Source organism: Haemorhous mexicanus, chromosome 3 (assembly GCF_027477595.1).
Source record: "Haemorhous mexicanus isolate bHaeMex1 chromosome 3, bHaeMex1.pri, whole genome shotgun sequence".
Taxonomy (NCBI): domain Eukaryota; kingdom Metazoa; phylum Chordata; class Aves; order Passeriformes; family Fringillidae; genus Haemorhous; species Haemorhous mexicanus.
Window position 1 is genome coordinate 116,165,824 of NC_082343.1, and position 18,429 is coordinate 116,184,252.

The 18,429-nt window shown below is 42.9% G+C and overlaps 1 protein-coding gene across 7 annotated transcripts in view; it reads right to left on the bottom strand.

The window, feature by feature from the left end:
- The window catches only part of HMBOX1 (homeobox containing 1), a 120,100-nt gene that overhangs the window by 13,818 nt on the left and 87,853 nt on the right, over positions 1 to 18,429 (bottom strand). For 2 of the 7 annotated variants that reach the window (XM_059843120.1, XM_059843125.1), the window contains 4 exons: positions 6,927 to 7,009; positions 4,647 to 4,742; positions 3,158 to 3,252; positions 2,894 to 2,995 (listed from right to left, as the gene is read on the bottom strand). In XM_059843120.1, coding sequence (XP_059699103.1) covers positions 2,894 to 2,995; positions 3,158 to 3,252; positions 4,647 to 4,742; positions 6,927 to 7,009 — 376 coding nt within the window. The remainder of the gene's footprint in view (positions 1 to 2,893; positions 2,996 to 3,157; positions 3,253 to 4,646; positions 4,743 to 6,926; positions 7,010 to 18,429) is intronic. The other 5 variants (XM_059843126.1, XM_059843122.1, XM_059843121.1 and 2 more) reach the window with 5 other exon arrangements.

Sequence of the window (18,429 nt, forward strand, 5' to 3'; positions counted from 1 at the left end):
CAAAAGTCCAAAAAAAATGCGCTGAGTGATTGTGGGGGAACAAAGCAGGGTCATAACGTGGGTTTAGGACTGGTTTACAACTGGTTTAGGACTGGTCTCTCTCACTGTGCAGACAAAGGTAACAAGGCAGGGAGTGGGGGACCCAGCTCTGGAGGAAAATATTGAATTATAAAGACACAAGCGATACACGAGGTTAAGTCAGGAAAGTAAATTAAGACAGGAATCACTGGGCATGGCACAGGTCCATGCTTATAGCTGGAATATACAGTTCTGGTTGCTCTATTTAGGCCATCCCTGGCCATGGCAGGGGTGGAATGAGGTGAACTTTAAGGTCTCTTCCAACCCAAACCATTCTGTGGGTTCTCTGATTCCATTTGATGCCACAACAGAAATCGAAAAGGCAGAGAAAAGAAACATCCCAAGGAAAGAGGTTTCCTCATGAGAAGAAGCTAAAGAGAGTCAAGTCCTCCAGTTTGGGGAAGAAATGGCTGATGGTTGATATGATAAATGTTTAATATAAATAATTGGAAAATAAGAGGACAATTGTCCATGTTTTTTTTATGATTTAATAATCAAAGACACTTGCTGGAATGATAACGTGATCCAAGGCAGCAGTGGGAAGCACTGCTCACTTAGCACAGCTCAGTTCAGGATTCACTGATTTTTACATCAGACAAAAGTAAAAATGGCTTTAAAAGGTGCATGTTTGACAAATCCAGGGAAAATTAGTCTGCCAGAAATTATGGAAACTCAGGAAGCCTCTTAAAACTACTGACTTCCAGAAGCTGGAAGCTACTAGAATGAAATAATTCTATCTACATTAGAGAAGTATTGTTTCTTTAACTGCTTTTTTGACCAGAACCATGACACAAACTGAGCCTAAGCCTTGGTCCAAGTCAGCATCCTGTGAAAACACTGAATTCACAGAGATACAGGGGAAAAGATGCTGGAAAACTCTTCCAATGCTAAGAAAAGCAGTGACTGAAGGGGACTGGAACCACCATAAATCAAATAGGGAATTTTGGGAAAAATCATGGTGCTTTCCCCTCTTTAAAACAGGGCACTAATAGTTATCCCCCTGTGATCTTGGGTTTTTAAATTATTACCATTTACAGAAAAGAAATGATAAACATTTATCAGTATCCCAACAGCCTTCAAGTGACGAACTTGTGTGATTTAAAATTTAAAACATGCACAGAGCATTTTTAAATTAAGATGATGGGTGCAAATGCTGAGGAGGACAAAAAAAAAGCCAGGATTTGGTAAAATCCTGAGGTTATTCAGAAGGATTCATTCATTCATAACAAGGGTCTGGTAAATTTCAGGGCCTCTCAGAAATCTTTGTCATGGTACAAATACAGAGCCTTAAAATCTGGGCTTTAGGCACTTTGTTAGTATTTAGATGAACTTTGTGCTTTAAAGTTTATTAGAGTTTAAGTGTATCTGTGGAAAAAAGATTTCTGGGTTTAACAGCTAAGGGATGTGAAATGGTCATCAGGAGAACTTGCCATTTAATCTGCTTTGCTGCTGATGACTAATTACACCTCACAGAGGAGCCCAGATTACTGAGAAATGTAACTTCTAAGGCCTCTAAACAAAGATCTTTCCATTTTAAAAACCCATTTATTTCTCTTTTCAAAGTATCCTGGTTAATGCACAGAACAAAAACATAGTTCAGGAATCTACATCATGCTCCACCTCAGTATTCCAGTCCTGTCTGTCTGACAGGGAATTTTCTGGGCTTGGCAGTGGTTTCTAAATATTTTATGGCAGTCATAGAGCAGCTTCTCATCACTGAGAGCCAGAGAGGTTGGTCCCACCAAGTCTGCTGGTGCTGACCTACAAAAAGGGTCTCAATCCCCATTAGGAGCAGAGCAGCTGGGGATGCCTCTGCCAGGACCTGCTGCACTGGGCCAGAGCCAAGTGTGCCAGGGACTCATTCCAGGACACTCAGCTGCTGTTCCACTCCACCAGCAGCCTTTGCAGAGGGAGAACTCCCAGCTTCTCCCAGAAGAGGCAGGGAGAAGTGATCCAGCCCAGCTGTGGGGTAGCACAGAAATATCTCCTCTCAAAAGCAGGAGTGAACTGGTTGAGTCACTGGTGCCAAACCACGGGGGTTTGGCCAACACTGGGAAAATTGGGAAGGGGATGCAATACCTGTCAGGAAGGTGTGTGGAGGAAGGGTCACCAACTTTGGGGTAGGTGAGGGCTCAGAGCGTGGGAAGGGATGTTCTTTTGCTAGAGAATTTTAAAAAGAAGTTGCTGTCAAGGGTTAAAAATAACCAAGAAAAAGAGAGAACGGGCAAGAATTAAAATGCAAAAGCAAAAGCAAGCAAACAAACAAAAAAGACAGATAATATGTAAAGCATCCAAACAGTGGCACACTCTTGCAAAACAGTATGGAATGGGCCAATTAAAGGTCAGAGCTTAGTAAATCAAACCCTTTCCCCCCACCCTTCACCCTTTGTCTGCCAGCGTCTGAGGGATGATCCTGAGAAGCTCCTGAAAGGTTCTCTGAAGAACAGAGGGAGCTCAGGAACTTCCAGGAGGGTGCTCAGTGCTCAGAATCCTGGGAAAGGCTGGCACAAGGAATTCTGAAGGGTCCTGGGCAGGGCTCCCTCCTGCTCATGTCTGGGGCCAGGTCAGCAGCTCACAGCAAGGGTGGCCCTGGCTAGACCAGGCCCTTTCTTGCAGAGAGACATCAGAGGTGCAAGAGGTGCCCAGTTTTTCAGGACAAGTGTTGGTGTCTGTGAAAGACCTGTCCATCCCTTCCCAAGGGAGGGGAACTCAGAGTGACAGGGAAGGAGAGCGTGGCTATGGCAGGGCTCTGGCTGAGGTGAGCCTCTCCTGCCGTGTCTCAGACATTGTGTGTGGTATGAGGGGTGTAACTTGCTTGTTTGGAGCAGATCCTCCTGTCTTCTTCTACCTTCTCTGCTTCTCTGCCTCCCTCGGAACATCGTCCCTCCTCCTCCCCGTTGCGTACTTGCCAAGTGTCCTGTTGTGAGGCAACAAATCCACGTGGGTCAGTACTGGATTCTCACCCTCTCTCCACCACAATGACACAAAAGCCAAACCAAACAGGATTGTCAAGAGGCAAAAGGGCCTTTTCAGGTGTTGGGAGTTCTCCCTGTTTGGGCCACGAGGCTCCAGCACTCACCTGCTCTGAGTAGTCGTTGCCGTCCACGTCGTCGCTGTTGGAGTGCCCTCCTGGACTCTGTACATCTATTCCATGGCTCTCCAGGATTGCTGCTTCTTCGAAAAAAGCAAATGGATCCCTCATTTATCTGATGCATTGGAGAAGCTGAAGTAACTCAGGGTTTTTTTTCCCTTTTTTAGGAAGTTAGAATAACTGGAGGAACAGGGTTAGTTCTTAGCACTTTCTTCTCCAACATTTGGGAAGGTAGCAGAGGTACAAACACTGGTTTGCCTGAAATCCTTCCTGGCCAACTACCAGACTTTTCTGGGAGTAAAAATCCCTGCCTTCCAACAGTCCTGACAGAAATCAGTGTCATTTCTAAGGCACTGGGGTGACAAAGGCATTCCCTGTAAATCTTCCCCCATAGTTTGAACTGGGCAGGACTCAAGGGGGTGGGGAGTGTCTGAAAAGAGATGGGAGAAATTTCTGAGAGCACTTCAAGGATTTGAAAACACAAAATCCATCTTCCAGTGGGATCCATATATCTAAAGCTCCCCTTGATTCTTTGTGATCTCTTTTCAAACCTCCTCTCCAAACACTAAGTTTGCTTTATTCCCCCATCCCTTTGAGAAGCCATTTTTACTTGTAGAAAAATAAATTTTGCTAAACTTCAGTAACTTGTTAAATGATGTAATAAGAGCTTTTTTTTTATTACACAGAAATAAGGCAGAATAGTAGAACATTTGAAATAATTAAAAATACTGGAAATAAGCAGATATGGACATCTGTTCATCCACATGTTGCAAAAGTAATTCTGCATAACATCTAAGTAAGGGCATCAAACTTTTTAGGAATGGCAGGAGTTTGTTGAATCCACAAAATAATAAATCACTGAGGTGATTTATTCTCCTTAGAATACCTTATCCACATCAGAGGGTCTCCTTCCCACAGGTTCAGAGACACTTTTGATTTCCTTACTATCAGCTAAGAACCCGCAGGGTTAACTCCGAAGTGACTTTTGTTTTTTCCTGATCATCAACAAAAAATGTGGCTTTTTTCCAGCCACTTGTCCCTGGGCAAAACCTTGGAAAGCTGTCAGGGGCAGAGGCATAACCAGGATAAAAACCACACTAAATTTGTGAACCTGCCAACATCTTTATCTCCTTTATTTACAATTTTGAGGTTTCATTTCAGATTTGAGTTTGGATACTCAAAGGAGGGAAATGCAACTCTCCTTCCACCGATAAAATTCTCACTTTGCTTTTTAAAGCTGATCTTCCAGTCAAACTTTGTAACTGCATCACTTTTTCCTGCACTGATGACAGAACTCTACAAATTCCACGTATTTCACAAAAAAATCTGGAACAGCAAGGGACTCATTTTCATAATTCTTCCACATTTCTGCCGAGGCTGTCAGCACCTCTGGTGTTTTCACTAATTTATTCTTACGTAATTGCCACCTCTCCTGAGCAAACCCCAAGCCTTGCAGGCAGGCTCTGTGATACATTACCAATATTGGCTCTTCTCTTGATCTCCTTCCTCCTGTTGGCAAACCAGTTGTACACTTTGAGGGAGGTAACTCGCTCCAAATCCGACAACTTTTTTCCTAGGAAAGCAACAGGAGGGGAAATTAATAGTTCAGTGGTGTTACTCACTGGGTTCCAGAGAAGCTGTGGCTGCCACATCCCTGGGAAGTCTCCAAGAACAGGTTGGACAAGACTTGGAGCAACCTGGGATAGTGGAGGTGCCCCAGTCCCTGTTCTGGGATTGGAGTTTTAGATGAGCTTTGAGGTCCCTGCTCACCCAAACAATTCTGGGATTCTATGGGATAAATTCCAGACACACAAACAGCACTGGCAAGTTATTATAACTGAGAAAAAACAGAACTTCATGTGGATGACATTCCAGAGTCTAGGTGCTGTGGCACTAACTGCCAATTATCTTCTTTTCTCCTGTTTTTTAAGACTTACAGGAATTTTTCTGCAGCTTTAACCAACTCAATCCAGAGCCATAGGAGAATGAAGGGCTGCTTTTCCAGTTCAAGCACAAAACTGAGATTCCAAAAACTGAAATTCCTGCCACAAACCCCATCCCTGGGGCTCCTTCTCTTACTATGTGTCACGAGGGTACAGTTCACTGTTTCACACAGCAGTAAAATGAATGAAGTGGTTTTGTGTCACCCTTGCAATCTGCTTTCCTTTTTCAGCTCCCATCACACCCTCCCAACAGTGCCAGGACACTCGGGATCTTTTGGGAGAACGGGGGTGGATGCTGGAAACTGCATTTTTACACTTAAACCAACAAAAAATGTCCCAAAAACCAAAAGGCAGCTAGAGAAAACTATGCCTTTATCTGATCATCAGCATAAATAAGGGAAGACTGGAGGGATTCAGTATTTCAAGGACATCCTGGAAACCTTTTCAGTTGCTCTTGCCCCTATATAAAATATTCCCCATATCTGCATCCTCAGACCTCTGCAGGCTACACAAGGTTGAGCCCCCCCTGCTTCTGACTCCTTCTCAAAGTTTATTTATTCAGCATACAAAACACCCATGTAATTGCAGCAATCTGCACACTTAAATAAGTTAGGAGAGATGAGACAAGTGAAAGAAAGAAAACTCTGGAAATTGATAGCTTGGCTGCTGCCTAATGCTTTGCATCAGCAGCACTGGCAGTATTTTACTGCTCCCTGACATGGTCTTGCAGCACTTTGTTCCAAGTTGCTCCACAAACCAGCAGCACAGCCAGGAATCAAATCCTCAGCTCTCTGGTCCTCTACCTGATGGATTTTTCAGGGAAAATTTCAGCAGGTATTAGGGAAAAAGTACTTTGCCATGAGGAGGGTGCTCAACACTGTGGAACAGGGGCCTGGAGATGGGAAAACCTCTGGTTTTGGAGATACTGAACACTGAACAATCTCATCTAAGCTGGTCCTGCCTCACCAGCTGAACTCCAGAGGTCACTTCCATTCTAAACTGTCTGACCCTCAGCTATCCTGTGACAGTCCCAGCTCTCCACAACTCCCTGAAAGGATAAAAAAGTGGGGATCCATCTTTTCTCCCAGGGAACAGGATGAGAGGAAATGGCCTCAAGCTGCACCAAGGATGCTCAGGTTGGGTAGTGGGAACAATTCCTGCCTGGAAAGATCTGTCCAGCCCTGGCACAGCTGCCCAGGGAGATGGTGGAGTCTCCATCCATGGAGGAATTTAAAATTCCTGTGGATGTGGCACTTGAGGACACGGATCAGTGGTGGCCTTGGCAGTGCTGGGGATGGTTGGACTCAATGATCCCAGAGGCTTTTCCATCCTAAATAATTTTGTGATTCCATGTGCATGACTCACACTTTAGTTGCCTTCTCATTAATTTTTATTCTGGTTGTAAGAAATCTAAAAATATCCAAACCACAAGTTCTGAAATCTATGTAAATGTTTGGTTAGCAAAACTAAGCAAAGGCAGGTGCACCCACTAACACTACACTGAATATTCATGCTCCTCTCTAAGTATAACTTCTCCAGAAACAGGGAAAATGCAACTTGTTGACCTAAAGATAAGGTCCTCCATTAACACCCAGGTTCTAATCTGAGATCCATGTCTGGAAGCTGTAAAATACAGAAAAACAGGAGAGCTGAGCTCCTTCCTCCTCCAAAAACCTGATTGATCAGTCAAAGGTTGATGACCTTGGAGGTCTTTTCCAACCCAACTGATTCTGTGATTCTGCAAACATCAGTCTGAGAACTCAAGGTGCTGAAACCTCTTTGTTTTTGGGAAGGACCCCCCAGCAGCCCCTCACCTGGTTTTTGGATAACTGCATTACAGGCGTTGGCAATTTCTTCTCTCTTTGCCTCGTCGGGATATTGATTCTCATTGAAGTAACTGCAAAAGGAGGAAAAAAAAAAAAAAACAAAACCCAGGTTTTTTTCTTAAGAAATCAGAATCAAAGGAAGGTTCCAAAGCAGCTCCACTAAAATGTGTCAGCTGCTGATTTATGCATCACTCCTCCAAAGGTACCACAGTGAATTTTATGGTAAAGTAACATCAGCCTGCACTTATTTCCACATGGAATGAAGGAAACTTCCCAAATCCCTCAGATAAATGAATATTATCTCAGCATCTGGAATATTGTACTAGGACACCCAAAAATGTAGGCAATTCCATGGATATCAGAGTTAAGGTTGTCAAGTGAAGCATCATCTCCAAGACACCACAGGCCTTTGACTTTACTATCATTTATTTATTATTTATTCCTGACACAGCCCCAGCTTAGGCAGAAGGAGCTGCTTAACATTTATTTTCATCCCTGTTCATATATATTTGTTAATATATACACATCCAGACATACTTTTAATATCTGTATTATGCAAAACCCCACAGACACTGCAGAGACAGATGTGGTGTGGAGATGCTATGAAATGACACAGGACAATTTCTACAGTCAGACTGTTTCCTTAAAACCACAATTCAAAATTTTTCAATCTTCCCCAGAAGGACACATTGAGTACAGCACATTTCTAACACTATTTTTTCTGGAATAATTGTGATTTTATTGTACTTTATATGCAGTAAACACCCTATAAAAGTTAAAACCACTTCCTCTTTTACCTCATTGAACCGTTCTGCAAATTTTAATGAACTGATTTACATTCCACAGAGCTTATCAGATCTGCACTGAAACCAACAAAACATCCTGTTTTCTTCAATGGACTCTGCTAATCACACCACAAGCAGGGACTACCACTGTTTTTTCTGTAGATTATCCATAATATATAATCCTAGGATTTCTTTTATCAACTTTGATCAGCAGCAGGCCTGGCTGCTGGACAGCTGCTCTGGATTTGAAAATAAGATTTTTATTTCCTTAACTGTAGATCATTTGGTAATAGGAGATTCAGGCATATTGAGGCAATTATTATTTTCCATTATTCATCCAGTGGATTGGCCCCAGTTGCTTTCTATGGAAATCCAGATTCTGTTTCACACAAGAACTCTTTCTGTCCAAACTTTGGACACTCTGGTTGAGTTTTAGGTGCCACTACTTCATCCCCCTGTTCACAGAGTCATTTACAGTCACAGCTATGCCCAAAATCGGGTCCTATTTCAAAGCTGCTGCTCAATGAGTAAGAGAAATCACACATCAGCTCAGAGAGCTGCACCATCCATGTACCTCAGGTGATCTGCTGGAAGAGAGCAAATGGAACCACAGGAATGGCTCAGTCTTCTCCAAATGAAGGGCAGCTCTGCCTTAAACTTCAACTGAAGTGTTGGAAAAGTTGGGAGTTTGTCAGCCAACACTTCCACTATCAGAGTGAACTCACTGCTGGAACTGAGGAACCAAAGGAGGAGTTCCCTGACACAGACCTGGTGTCTTTGTTCAGCTTCAGGAGAATTTAGAATGAACATCACACCCTCTGGACATGGTTAATTTTTAAAGGGTATTCTCCCCTCTTCCATGTCTATCCCCTTTGTGTGAGTCCAGCCTTTGAAGTGATGTGTGTGTCCATCTCAACCTGCAAATTTCTGTTCAAAGGGGTTGCAGGGTTCTGGACAAAGGTGGATTTTTGGGGAATGGAGAGCTTGGAAAACAGAGCAGAAAAAGCTTTTTCCAGTAGTTAGTGATGGAAGCAGAAGCTCAGGATCCCAGTACAGCAGCCCCATGACAATATTTCAGCTCTCCCACCTACAGAGCACTGCCCTCTGCCCAGAGCCAAGAATCATTTCCTCTTCTAAGCACCCTGAGAGATAAAGGAACATCAAGAGATCACAGCTGAAAACTGCTGCTCTCTTATTTACATGAACATATTGCCTGCCCTGGAGTCCTAAACAGCACCACATGTACAAAAAACAACATTCATGGAAGAAATTACAAAATACATAAAATTATCAATCAGGGTGACCTTGAACTGCCCATTCTTGTTAATTCAAGAAACTGAGACACTAATTAAAGCAGCAAAGACAACACCAGAGCCACCAGTGACCCTTTTCTTGTCACCTAACTCAACAGTGTCCCTTTCCCAAGCCACAGCCTGGCTTTTGCTGCCTCCAACAAACAACAAAAATATTTTCTACCAACAACAAAACTTCAGCCCATGCTTGCATTTCTCTGGGATAACAGGAAATCTCCCTGTGATGGAGCAAACTTCCAGAACTGGACAAGGAATGAGACACCTCCTCTAGCAAATGAGGGAGTTTTGTGTATCCAAATCATTTTTGTGATTCAGAAACTGCTTAAGCAGGAATTCTTATCTCTAAACATTTTACAACTAAGTTATAAACAGTTAATTTGCCTGACATTTCTCATCATTCTGAAACGTTTTCTTTACATTCAAACAGGAATTTCTAATCTTTTCATGTAAAATGTCTAAAAATTTCTACAAGGGAAGTGATTCTCACTAGAAAATGTGAAATTCTTCTCACCCTAAATCTTAATTTATGAAAAAGCATCAAAAATCTCAGTGAGTTGTCACACAGCTGTCCTGGTCCTTTTTGTGGGGATCCCAAAGCCAAGTGGGTACCAGCTGGAGGGGGAACTAGTGGAGCTGTAAAACTCTGTTTCTGCAGCTGACAGTAATTTTAGAACCTGCTTCTCCTTCCCCTGCTGGATTATTCCTTATGCTCATTAATGATGGGACTTCTCCTTCCCCCACACCTTCATAAACTTGGCCAGCCCTCAACTTGTGCTCCCCAAAACTGAATCTTCTCCTCAGAGCTCAATGCCAGGATGGTGTGGGGTGGAAGGGACCTTAAAGATGATTCAGTTCCAACATCCTGCCATGGGCAGGGACACCTGCCACTATCCCAGGTTGCTCCAACTAAACCTTGGACACGTCCAAGGATCCAGGGGCAGCCACAGCTTCTCTGGGCAACCTGTGCCAGGGTCTCACACCTTCCCAGGGAAGAATTTCTCCCCAAAATCCAACCAAAATCTACTCCCCTTCAGCTTCAGGCCATTCTTGAGGCCATACTGTTTCTCTCCATTCTGTGTTTGAAGGAGTGCAAGCTGCTTTATCAGAGCTCCTAACCTGAAAGGAAAAGGTCTCACAGCTCCAGGTAACCCTAAATATCCAACCCTAATTGCTGATTTTCCTCCTCAGCCTCCAAATCCCCCGTGCATAAACTCTGCCTACCAACACATCACATTTCACCCCCATCCCATCAAGGTCTTGTGACAAAGCACAACATTTTAAATGCCTGACCATGTGGCACTCGAGGACCTGCCTTAGTGGTGAACACAATGCTGGCTGATGGCTGGACTTGATGATCCTAAAAATCTTTTTCACTCCCAATGACTCTATGGTTATATGATTCTATGATTCCTGAAAAGTAGATGAGAATTATTAAGTTTCCAAGATGAGAAAGCCATGGAAAAAAATTCAAGACTTCATCAGTGACTATTTTGTTTGCTCATGTAGAAGTTGTGAAAATGCTGTGGTTTTTTTGGACCACAGTTCTTCTTGCAGTAAATTAATTATTCTGCCTCTAGTTCTGTTTCTTATCAACACAGGGAAAAAAATGCAGGATGTCTGAAATTCCCTTCACAGCCACAAACCTGTTCACAGTCTGAAAAGCCTCTGAAAGCTACAGATGAAAAATATGAAGCCATATGAACTTAAAAGGGAGGAAAAAAAGAAAAGGAGCAGGCACAAGTAACTCCTGCAAAGGCACACTGCTTTCTAGACAAAGGGCAGCTGTCAGCTGAATACCTTCCATGAAGAAACCAAATGATCTCTTTTGTAGAAAATGACAGTGGAGGATTAAAATGAAAAGTGGCCAAATAATTTACATGAGATGAGAATCCATATGATGGTAAAGAATGGAGATATCCTTGAAGCCATTTCATTTCAATAACACTGAACCTAGAAAAATTGCAGATTCAGAGAAACCCTCTTTCTTTCAGGGATAATGTGCTCAGGACAATGATGGAGAGGGAATCCATCTCAGCCCAGGGCTCTGTAATGGAAGGAGAAGCCTCCCCCCCACTCTTTACCAAGGTGCCCCTCTCTGAATTCCTGCAAGAGCTGCCAATCTTTTTTTTTTCCCCCTTCTGTTCTCGAGGCTGAAATATCAGATGCATTAAGCAATGCCTCAGTAGTGTTCCTGATAATCCACAGTGAAGTTTTGTGGCTTCCTATCAGCTCTGCAGCTGCCAGGGAAGTGTCTGAAATGACAACCACGGAAGGATGGGTGGAGTCAGTGTTTTTCCAGATAAGGGAAGAGATAAAGCCCCCCAAAACTGATCAAAAGACCCCAAGTTGAGGAAATGTGTAGTTTACAGCAGGACCTAATGGTTAAAACTTCCAAGTGTGGCAGGGGTTCAGAGTGGAGAGGCTCAAATGTGCTGCAGGTAACAAGTGACAGTGCTGCAGCAGCTGAGTCACTCTCAGGTGAGGTCACCCAGGTATGGGGACACAGATCACCCTCACTTGAGGAAGGATAACTGACCTTGCAGTTAATGGGAGGCAAGAATACACAGATGGATATTTACTGAAGAACAGCAGACATGCTGCAAGCTCACTCCCTCCCTTTGTGTTTGCATCCCTGGGTTCCCACTTCCACCCCTGTGGGAGCTTCACCTGCAAGTGAAATACCCTGGAACTCTTGTTGGGGCTCCAACTCCCCTGCTGGAGACCAAAGAGCCACAGAAGGGTTTGGGCTGGAAGGACCCTGAAGACCCTCTACAATGGGCAGGGACACCTCCCACCATCCCAGGCTGCTCCAAGCCCTGTCCAACCTGGCCTTGGACACTTCCAGGAATGGGAGATTCATCTTCCCCAAAACTCAGGCTGCAGTCCAGCTGAACACAATTTAATCACAGAGCAAAGGGAATGATCCCATCCTCTCCTTCATTCCCTTGCTGCAGGAATGTTTTGTGCCCAGCTGCCTCCCTGGTCCAGCTCCCCACACGAGCCAGGAGCAGCAGTTGTGCAGCCAAGGGAGGCGGGAGGACACGGCTGAAAAGGCAGCTGGGCCCAGCTCCTTCCACAGCAGCTCCCAAAGATCCTCTCCCAAGGGGTGCTGAAAGCAAAGCCAGAACCACAGGCTGGGCCACCAGCCCAGAGAGGGATGGAAAAGCAGAACTGTCCAGCTCCCACCCCTGTGGATGAACAGAAGCTTGTGCTGTCCCCAGGGATGGAGCTCCCTGCCAAATTCTCTGGTGTCTCAAAATACATGAGGTGAAAGCTGCTCCTTTGGCTCTGATAAGGTGCCTGTAATTTCAGCTCCCTATCTGGTTTCCCTCCCAAGAGTTCCTCTGCTTTCCACTGACAAGGTACAGAAAACACTCAAATGCAGTTACCTATTTATCTCTCATTAGTACATTTATCACCCCAGTATCACCCAGCAGCCAGAGGTCACTGTTCCAGCCTTTGTGGCTTGCAGCAGAACTATTATTCAGGCTGTCAAATCAATGGAAATATTTCTGAAGTTAGTCTGTCATCTGTGCCTGAGATCTTATCTCAGCGTGGCATGAGACAGACTGTCAGAGGAGTGACATGCAGAGCATAATCTCATCAGAAAGTGTAATGACTGGTTTATTTCCCAGTAAATACTGGCCAAGAATATCACTAATGCCACTCTCAGTGAGGTCAGCAGATGACACCACCAGTTTTATCTCCTGATATTTCTACTGATTCCTTAGTAACGACATGGGTGTCAACTAAACCCATGATATAAAGTCATTTTTATTTTTGACAGCAAAATTAAAGCTCAAAGATATCCTCTCCACAGATAAACTCTGATGGAGCTGAGAACTTCCCCCAGGACTGCAAAACGTAACCAGGCAAGGATGGGAAGTGCAGCTCTCTGGATGAGCTCCAGTTGAGGCATCAGCTCAACCAGACCTAAGCAGCAAAACAAATCTAAGAAAAAAATCCACTGACAAACACGATGGCTGCAGCTCTCTGCTGTTTTCTGCACAGCACCATCATTTGGATTCCATGGATTCAAAGGAATGGAGAAACCACTGCAGGGCTGCAGCTTGACCTCTTCTACAGCACTGACAAGAGGTTTCCCAGCAGTTCTGGAAGCCCAGAATTAAGCCCAGATCTTCTGTCCAACCTGCACACATATCAAATCACAACATTAAAAAATTGGGGGCTTATCCAATGCAGAATCTACCATAACTTTATATCACCTTTGGAAACAAACTGTAAAAATCCTCATTTTTTAAAAATCTCTCTCATTCCCCACTTGAGCTTCAAGCCCAGGGTATGGCCACACACCCCCTGTCCAGGGACAGCACAGCTTTTAAGCCTCTCACTCTTAGAAATGTTTCATTCTTGGACTTCTTTTCATTGCAAGTGCAAATCTAGAGGAGAGATCTCACCAGCACTAGATCACTTAGAGCACCAGACAGAGAGAAACTGAAATTATTTCACACCTCAGGACGTGTCTGCATACATAAATTCCAGAGCCATGACAGCACACATTAAAAACCCTCACACAAGAGCTGACTCTCAATTCTGGCTTTACAAGTCACTGTCTAAACTCCAAGAGAGGCATTTCACTGATGTTTCTTAGCAGGAATCTCCTCTGCCACACAGATTAAAATGCCAAAAATACACCTTGCACGGGAGTGGGTAAAGCTGCATGACCTTCAAAGCTGATAGAACAACCAGGTTTTCATTCTTTCAACATCACTTTCTCAGAATTTTTGACAGTGGTCTCGAGGACCACAATCCTATCAAGCTATTCATATTATCCTAAAATTTGTTTAGAACAGAATTAATTGATAATTAACTGAAAGCCTTGTACTTGCAAGAGATAATCTGTGCCTCCTAATCTCTAGCACCCTACTGTCGAGATAATTAACAATTAAAAAAAAAGAATAGTTAAGACATCCGAGGTGGCGATTTACTCTTCCTTCTAATTGGATTTGGTGATAAGAGCATTTCTGAAATTACACAACAGCCCTCTCCTGAATGGCAAGATCTGGAGTTTGCAGCAATTTGAAACACACAGGTACCTTTTGCTTAAGGCACCTTGAAGACACTGACAGCTGAGATTTTGAATATCCTTAAACTTATCCTTAAACTTACTGGCACCACCAGACTCTTAAAGACAACAGAGTTCACTAAATTGTTCATAAAATAAATGTGGGCATTTTTTGAAGCCAGCAAGTAACCAACACATGGAGACAAGATAAAGTGAGAACTGTCCTGCTGGTTTGTGTAAGCAAACAGCATCTTCAAAGCTCTTCCTAACAAGGCATCTAAGCATGAATAATAGGATCTCTTGTTCTCTTTTATTTACTTGGAATATTTCAATGGAGACCTCCGTGCTGCAGGGATATTTATGTGCATTAAATCTGCTGGACTTCGTGAGTGATAAACAAAACCTTTCTGCAAACAACTGTGAAACAAACATCTCAGCTTCATTTTTTTAACGTGCTACACAGGGCAAGAGTTATTTCAGTTATAGTTTGGATTATCTGGTGCTCACAAGCAAAGCCAAGGCAGGGTCAAGCCCATGGGTGAAACAGCTCCAAGGAGGGATGAGGCCCTGCAGGAATCAGCCCTGGCCCACCCACTGGGAAGGGCTGCTCTGCTGCTGGTGACCCACAATCCCAACCAGACAAACTCTGATCAACACTGAGGCTTTCACACACATCACTCACAGGACAACAGAGAATTCCAAGGCTTTATATGGCAACATAAATAAATAGCAAAACTTGGGTTTTTACGTTACTCAGAACATCTTTATTTGCTCTCTGGAACAAAATATTCCACTCAGCAGAGGCAGAGCTTGGTTTTCAGCTCATCTGGTTGGGTATTCCAAGAACAGCCTATCCCTGTCTCAAAACTGTGCTTTAGTGGGATGCTCAGCCCTGGATGTGTTTAAATGATGTCAGTGTGAGCACCAAGGTCCTTCAGGTTGTCCTCACTTGAGCCTCAGGAAATTTTTAGCTCTTCTGGATGGGAATCTTGGAGCCTCCCTTTGTCCCAAGCCTCCAGGAGAGGAAAAATACCAATCATGAATTTTGGGGTTAATCTTAGTATAAACTGACAGCTCCCAACATCACCACCAGCATTTTCCCTCAAAAATCCACAAGTTTTTGTTTTCAGTTTCCAGTTTTGGTTCAGCTCAGCAGAGCCCCCAGCTGCTGCTGCATTTTCAGAAAATAAAAATTAATTCAGCTAAATGAAAGGAACCTACAGGACTCCACAGACAAGGCCAATTCCTGCAGCACCCAAAGTTATCCAGCACCTAAAGTCAAGATGAAATCTGACTTTGGGCTCAATACATGTATTTTTCCTCACACCCAGCATCTCCAAAATCTGGGCCAAAATTGTTAACCCATTAAGTGTTGTACAGCCAGGTAGCAGAAAATGTATTTAATTTTTAAATATCAATCTATTCTGTACCTTGCAACCTAAATACAACACAAGAGATGGACAGAAGCAAAGGAAAATGAGAAATAATGAAAGAACCCAGTAATGCCAGTGGATTGAACTACTACAGGAGCAGGACCAACTTCAGGGGGTTCTTTGCAGACAACACAGCAAAGAAGGAGATTTAAGGGAAGTTTTAAACCATCAGGAAACTTTGGGACCTTTAAAGAATATTTCTCAAACTTGGTAACAGCAACATCTTTTTCTTTATTTGCTAAAGATTGTTCAGTGACCATTCACCATCCAGGGGGAGAGGAAATAGCTGCATTTATCATCCAACTTTTTGACAATTTTCTTTTTTTGCCTACAGGATTGTGAATAGTTATCTTGGAAATAATAAGCACCAAAGACTCAAAAGATTATTTCATTTACCAACATCCATCATGTTTTGTATTTCAAGAGCACTTTTTATAAGCAGATCAACTCCTTTAAAAGTATTCTGAAATCCTCTTTTTCCATCTTACTCTTTAATATTATTACAAGAATTTACAGGTAGAAGAACAGCAAAGTTAAAAGATACAGAGCCAAGAAACCAGATTAAATCAATCCACAGCTCTTTACTGCAAGATTTGTGCTCCTTGCCCCAAGCCATGGCTTTTGCCATGTGCTTCCTCTTAAATGTCATTGTCACCTTTGCTCAGATCATCAGAGTTTCCTGGGGACAATCCTTTAAACAGTGCTGCTAGTAAAGCTCCAAAAACAACTGAGGAATTGTTGACTATAAAAACTAATTATTCTTAGCATTTTTGGACTTTAGTGAAGTATTTGAGAAAGTGACAAATGGGAAATTATTCATGATTTTGGAAAAGAAAAAGATTAGTATAATTATGAGATAGGGTAGAAAGGAAACATCTAGCTAAGAAGAGGCTGAAAAAATAAACTGATGGCTTTGAAGACAACAATCAGGGATACTCCTCAAGTGTCATCTCTGGAGCATCTTAAAAACACAAACAATTAATGATCCTGACAGAAAGTCTGCACATGGTGATGAATCTGCTGAGACCAAAGTCAGAAGCCACATCAATATCCAGAATTGAAGCACCATAAAAAGTAATAGAGAATCCTAAGGGCAAGAACTGAACAGAAATTTCACAGTGCAGCAGCCAAGGTCACCCACTTTGGGAACAACAACTTCACAGGCACAAAAAGATCATCAGCTGGGAAGATCAGTTCTTGTGACCAAAAGATACAATGCAACAAAAGCACCAAAAAGGCCAAGCCTGACACAGATGAGGATGCTCCTATTGTCTATCCAGGGAGAAAAGCATTAGAAAAGGCACTTCTTCTATGCTGCTGACAGAGTTCCTCACACACAGCAAAGTATTCAAAACAAATTAAATCTTACATGTGCTCCAAAGGAAAATCAAACAAGTAAGAAAGCTGGGCTATCCTGGACACAGAAAAAAAAAAAAAAACCAAAAAAAAAAACCCAAAAGAACAAAAAAATAATCTAGGATGTGGTAATGACTTTTGTGGCTAAAGCCCACATGGTTCTCTGATAGAACATTTGTTCAGGTGCTCCTTTTAAACATTTTTAAAGTGCTCCACAGCCTGACCAAGAGCCCATAAATACCTGATGGAACAACTTAAGGGTCTGACTTCCCTCACTTCTCCTGGTAATGACTCTTTATTACTTGTGTAAAGACCTCCCATCTGTTACTCCATGGCAGAGTCTCCTCTGGCTGAGGGAGGTAGGGCTGGACTCTGCTCAGAGCTGAGCTGCAGTGAGAGCCAGCAGGAAGGCTCTGCACAGCCCTGGAAAGCAGGAATGGGAAAATCCTCTTGCACTCGGGGTTGGATGGTGCTCCAGCTGACAGGGGCAGCAAAGCCCTGGCTGCAGCAGAGCAGAGTGACAAGGTGCCAGCCTGGTCCCTCTGAACACCTCCCAGACCACTCAGGAAGTTAATTCTGTCACTCCCTCTTGGGTTTTTGTGGTTGAGATGACCCCCGAGGTATTAGAAAGTTTTTTTTTTTCAGCTTTGAGACCGAAGAAGAAGTCGAGATTTGTTGGTTTTGCTTTTCAGGGCTGTTTATTTTTTCTCATTTATTACATTCTTTCTTTGACTTGCTGACATTTGTTTAGCAGGTTGGGTTGTGGCACAGCCACTGCCCTAGGGGTGGTGTTAACTTTTTATACTATGAATTATGTGTACTTTATTTCTAATAATTTTCCAATACTTATTACTTATGTTAGACAGTCTGTCTTACTTTCAGCTAATTAAAAAGTGTCACCATCTTAGCAGAAGATGGAGGACAAGAAGAAGGAGAAGAACAGGACATGCTCAGATTCTTTTTTTTTTTTTAACTTCCATTCTAAAACTTTAAAATTTTACTTTTTCACTTTGTGACAAATTGACTATTATTTTACTCAAGTTTTTGTGGCTTGTAAATCTTCACCCAAAGTTGGTAATTTTTTCTATGAACTAAAATCGAAGGCACAGGTGTTTCTGACTTGGTGCTAAGGTCTTTGAGTTCTTTGCTAGGGTTTCAAATCACTCAGGGTTGTTAGAGGAATGTCCTGGGTCCCAACAATTCACTTCAGGGGGTTTGTTCCAGAGGTAACATTACACACGGCTTGGATGAATCCAAGGGAGGGGAAACTCTTCCCTCAGCTTGGAGCTGTTCTGGACAGCCCAAACATTATGAACAACCACATAAAATGCAGCCTGAACTTGCCATTAGAATACCTGAGAAAATAACAATTTAGCTGATCAATACAAGCTTTTTGTTCCTAATTCCTTCTGTGTTCTTAAAACAGGATAATCACAGGAAAACAACACCATGAAGGACTGAGGCAAATCAAGAAAGCTAGAAGAAACAGAAATCACAGCACCACACTTGTATTTTTACACTGTCCTGACAGCAGGCAGCATCTAGAGGTCTCAACATGATTGTAAAGAGCAAGAGGCT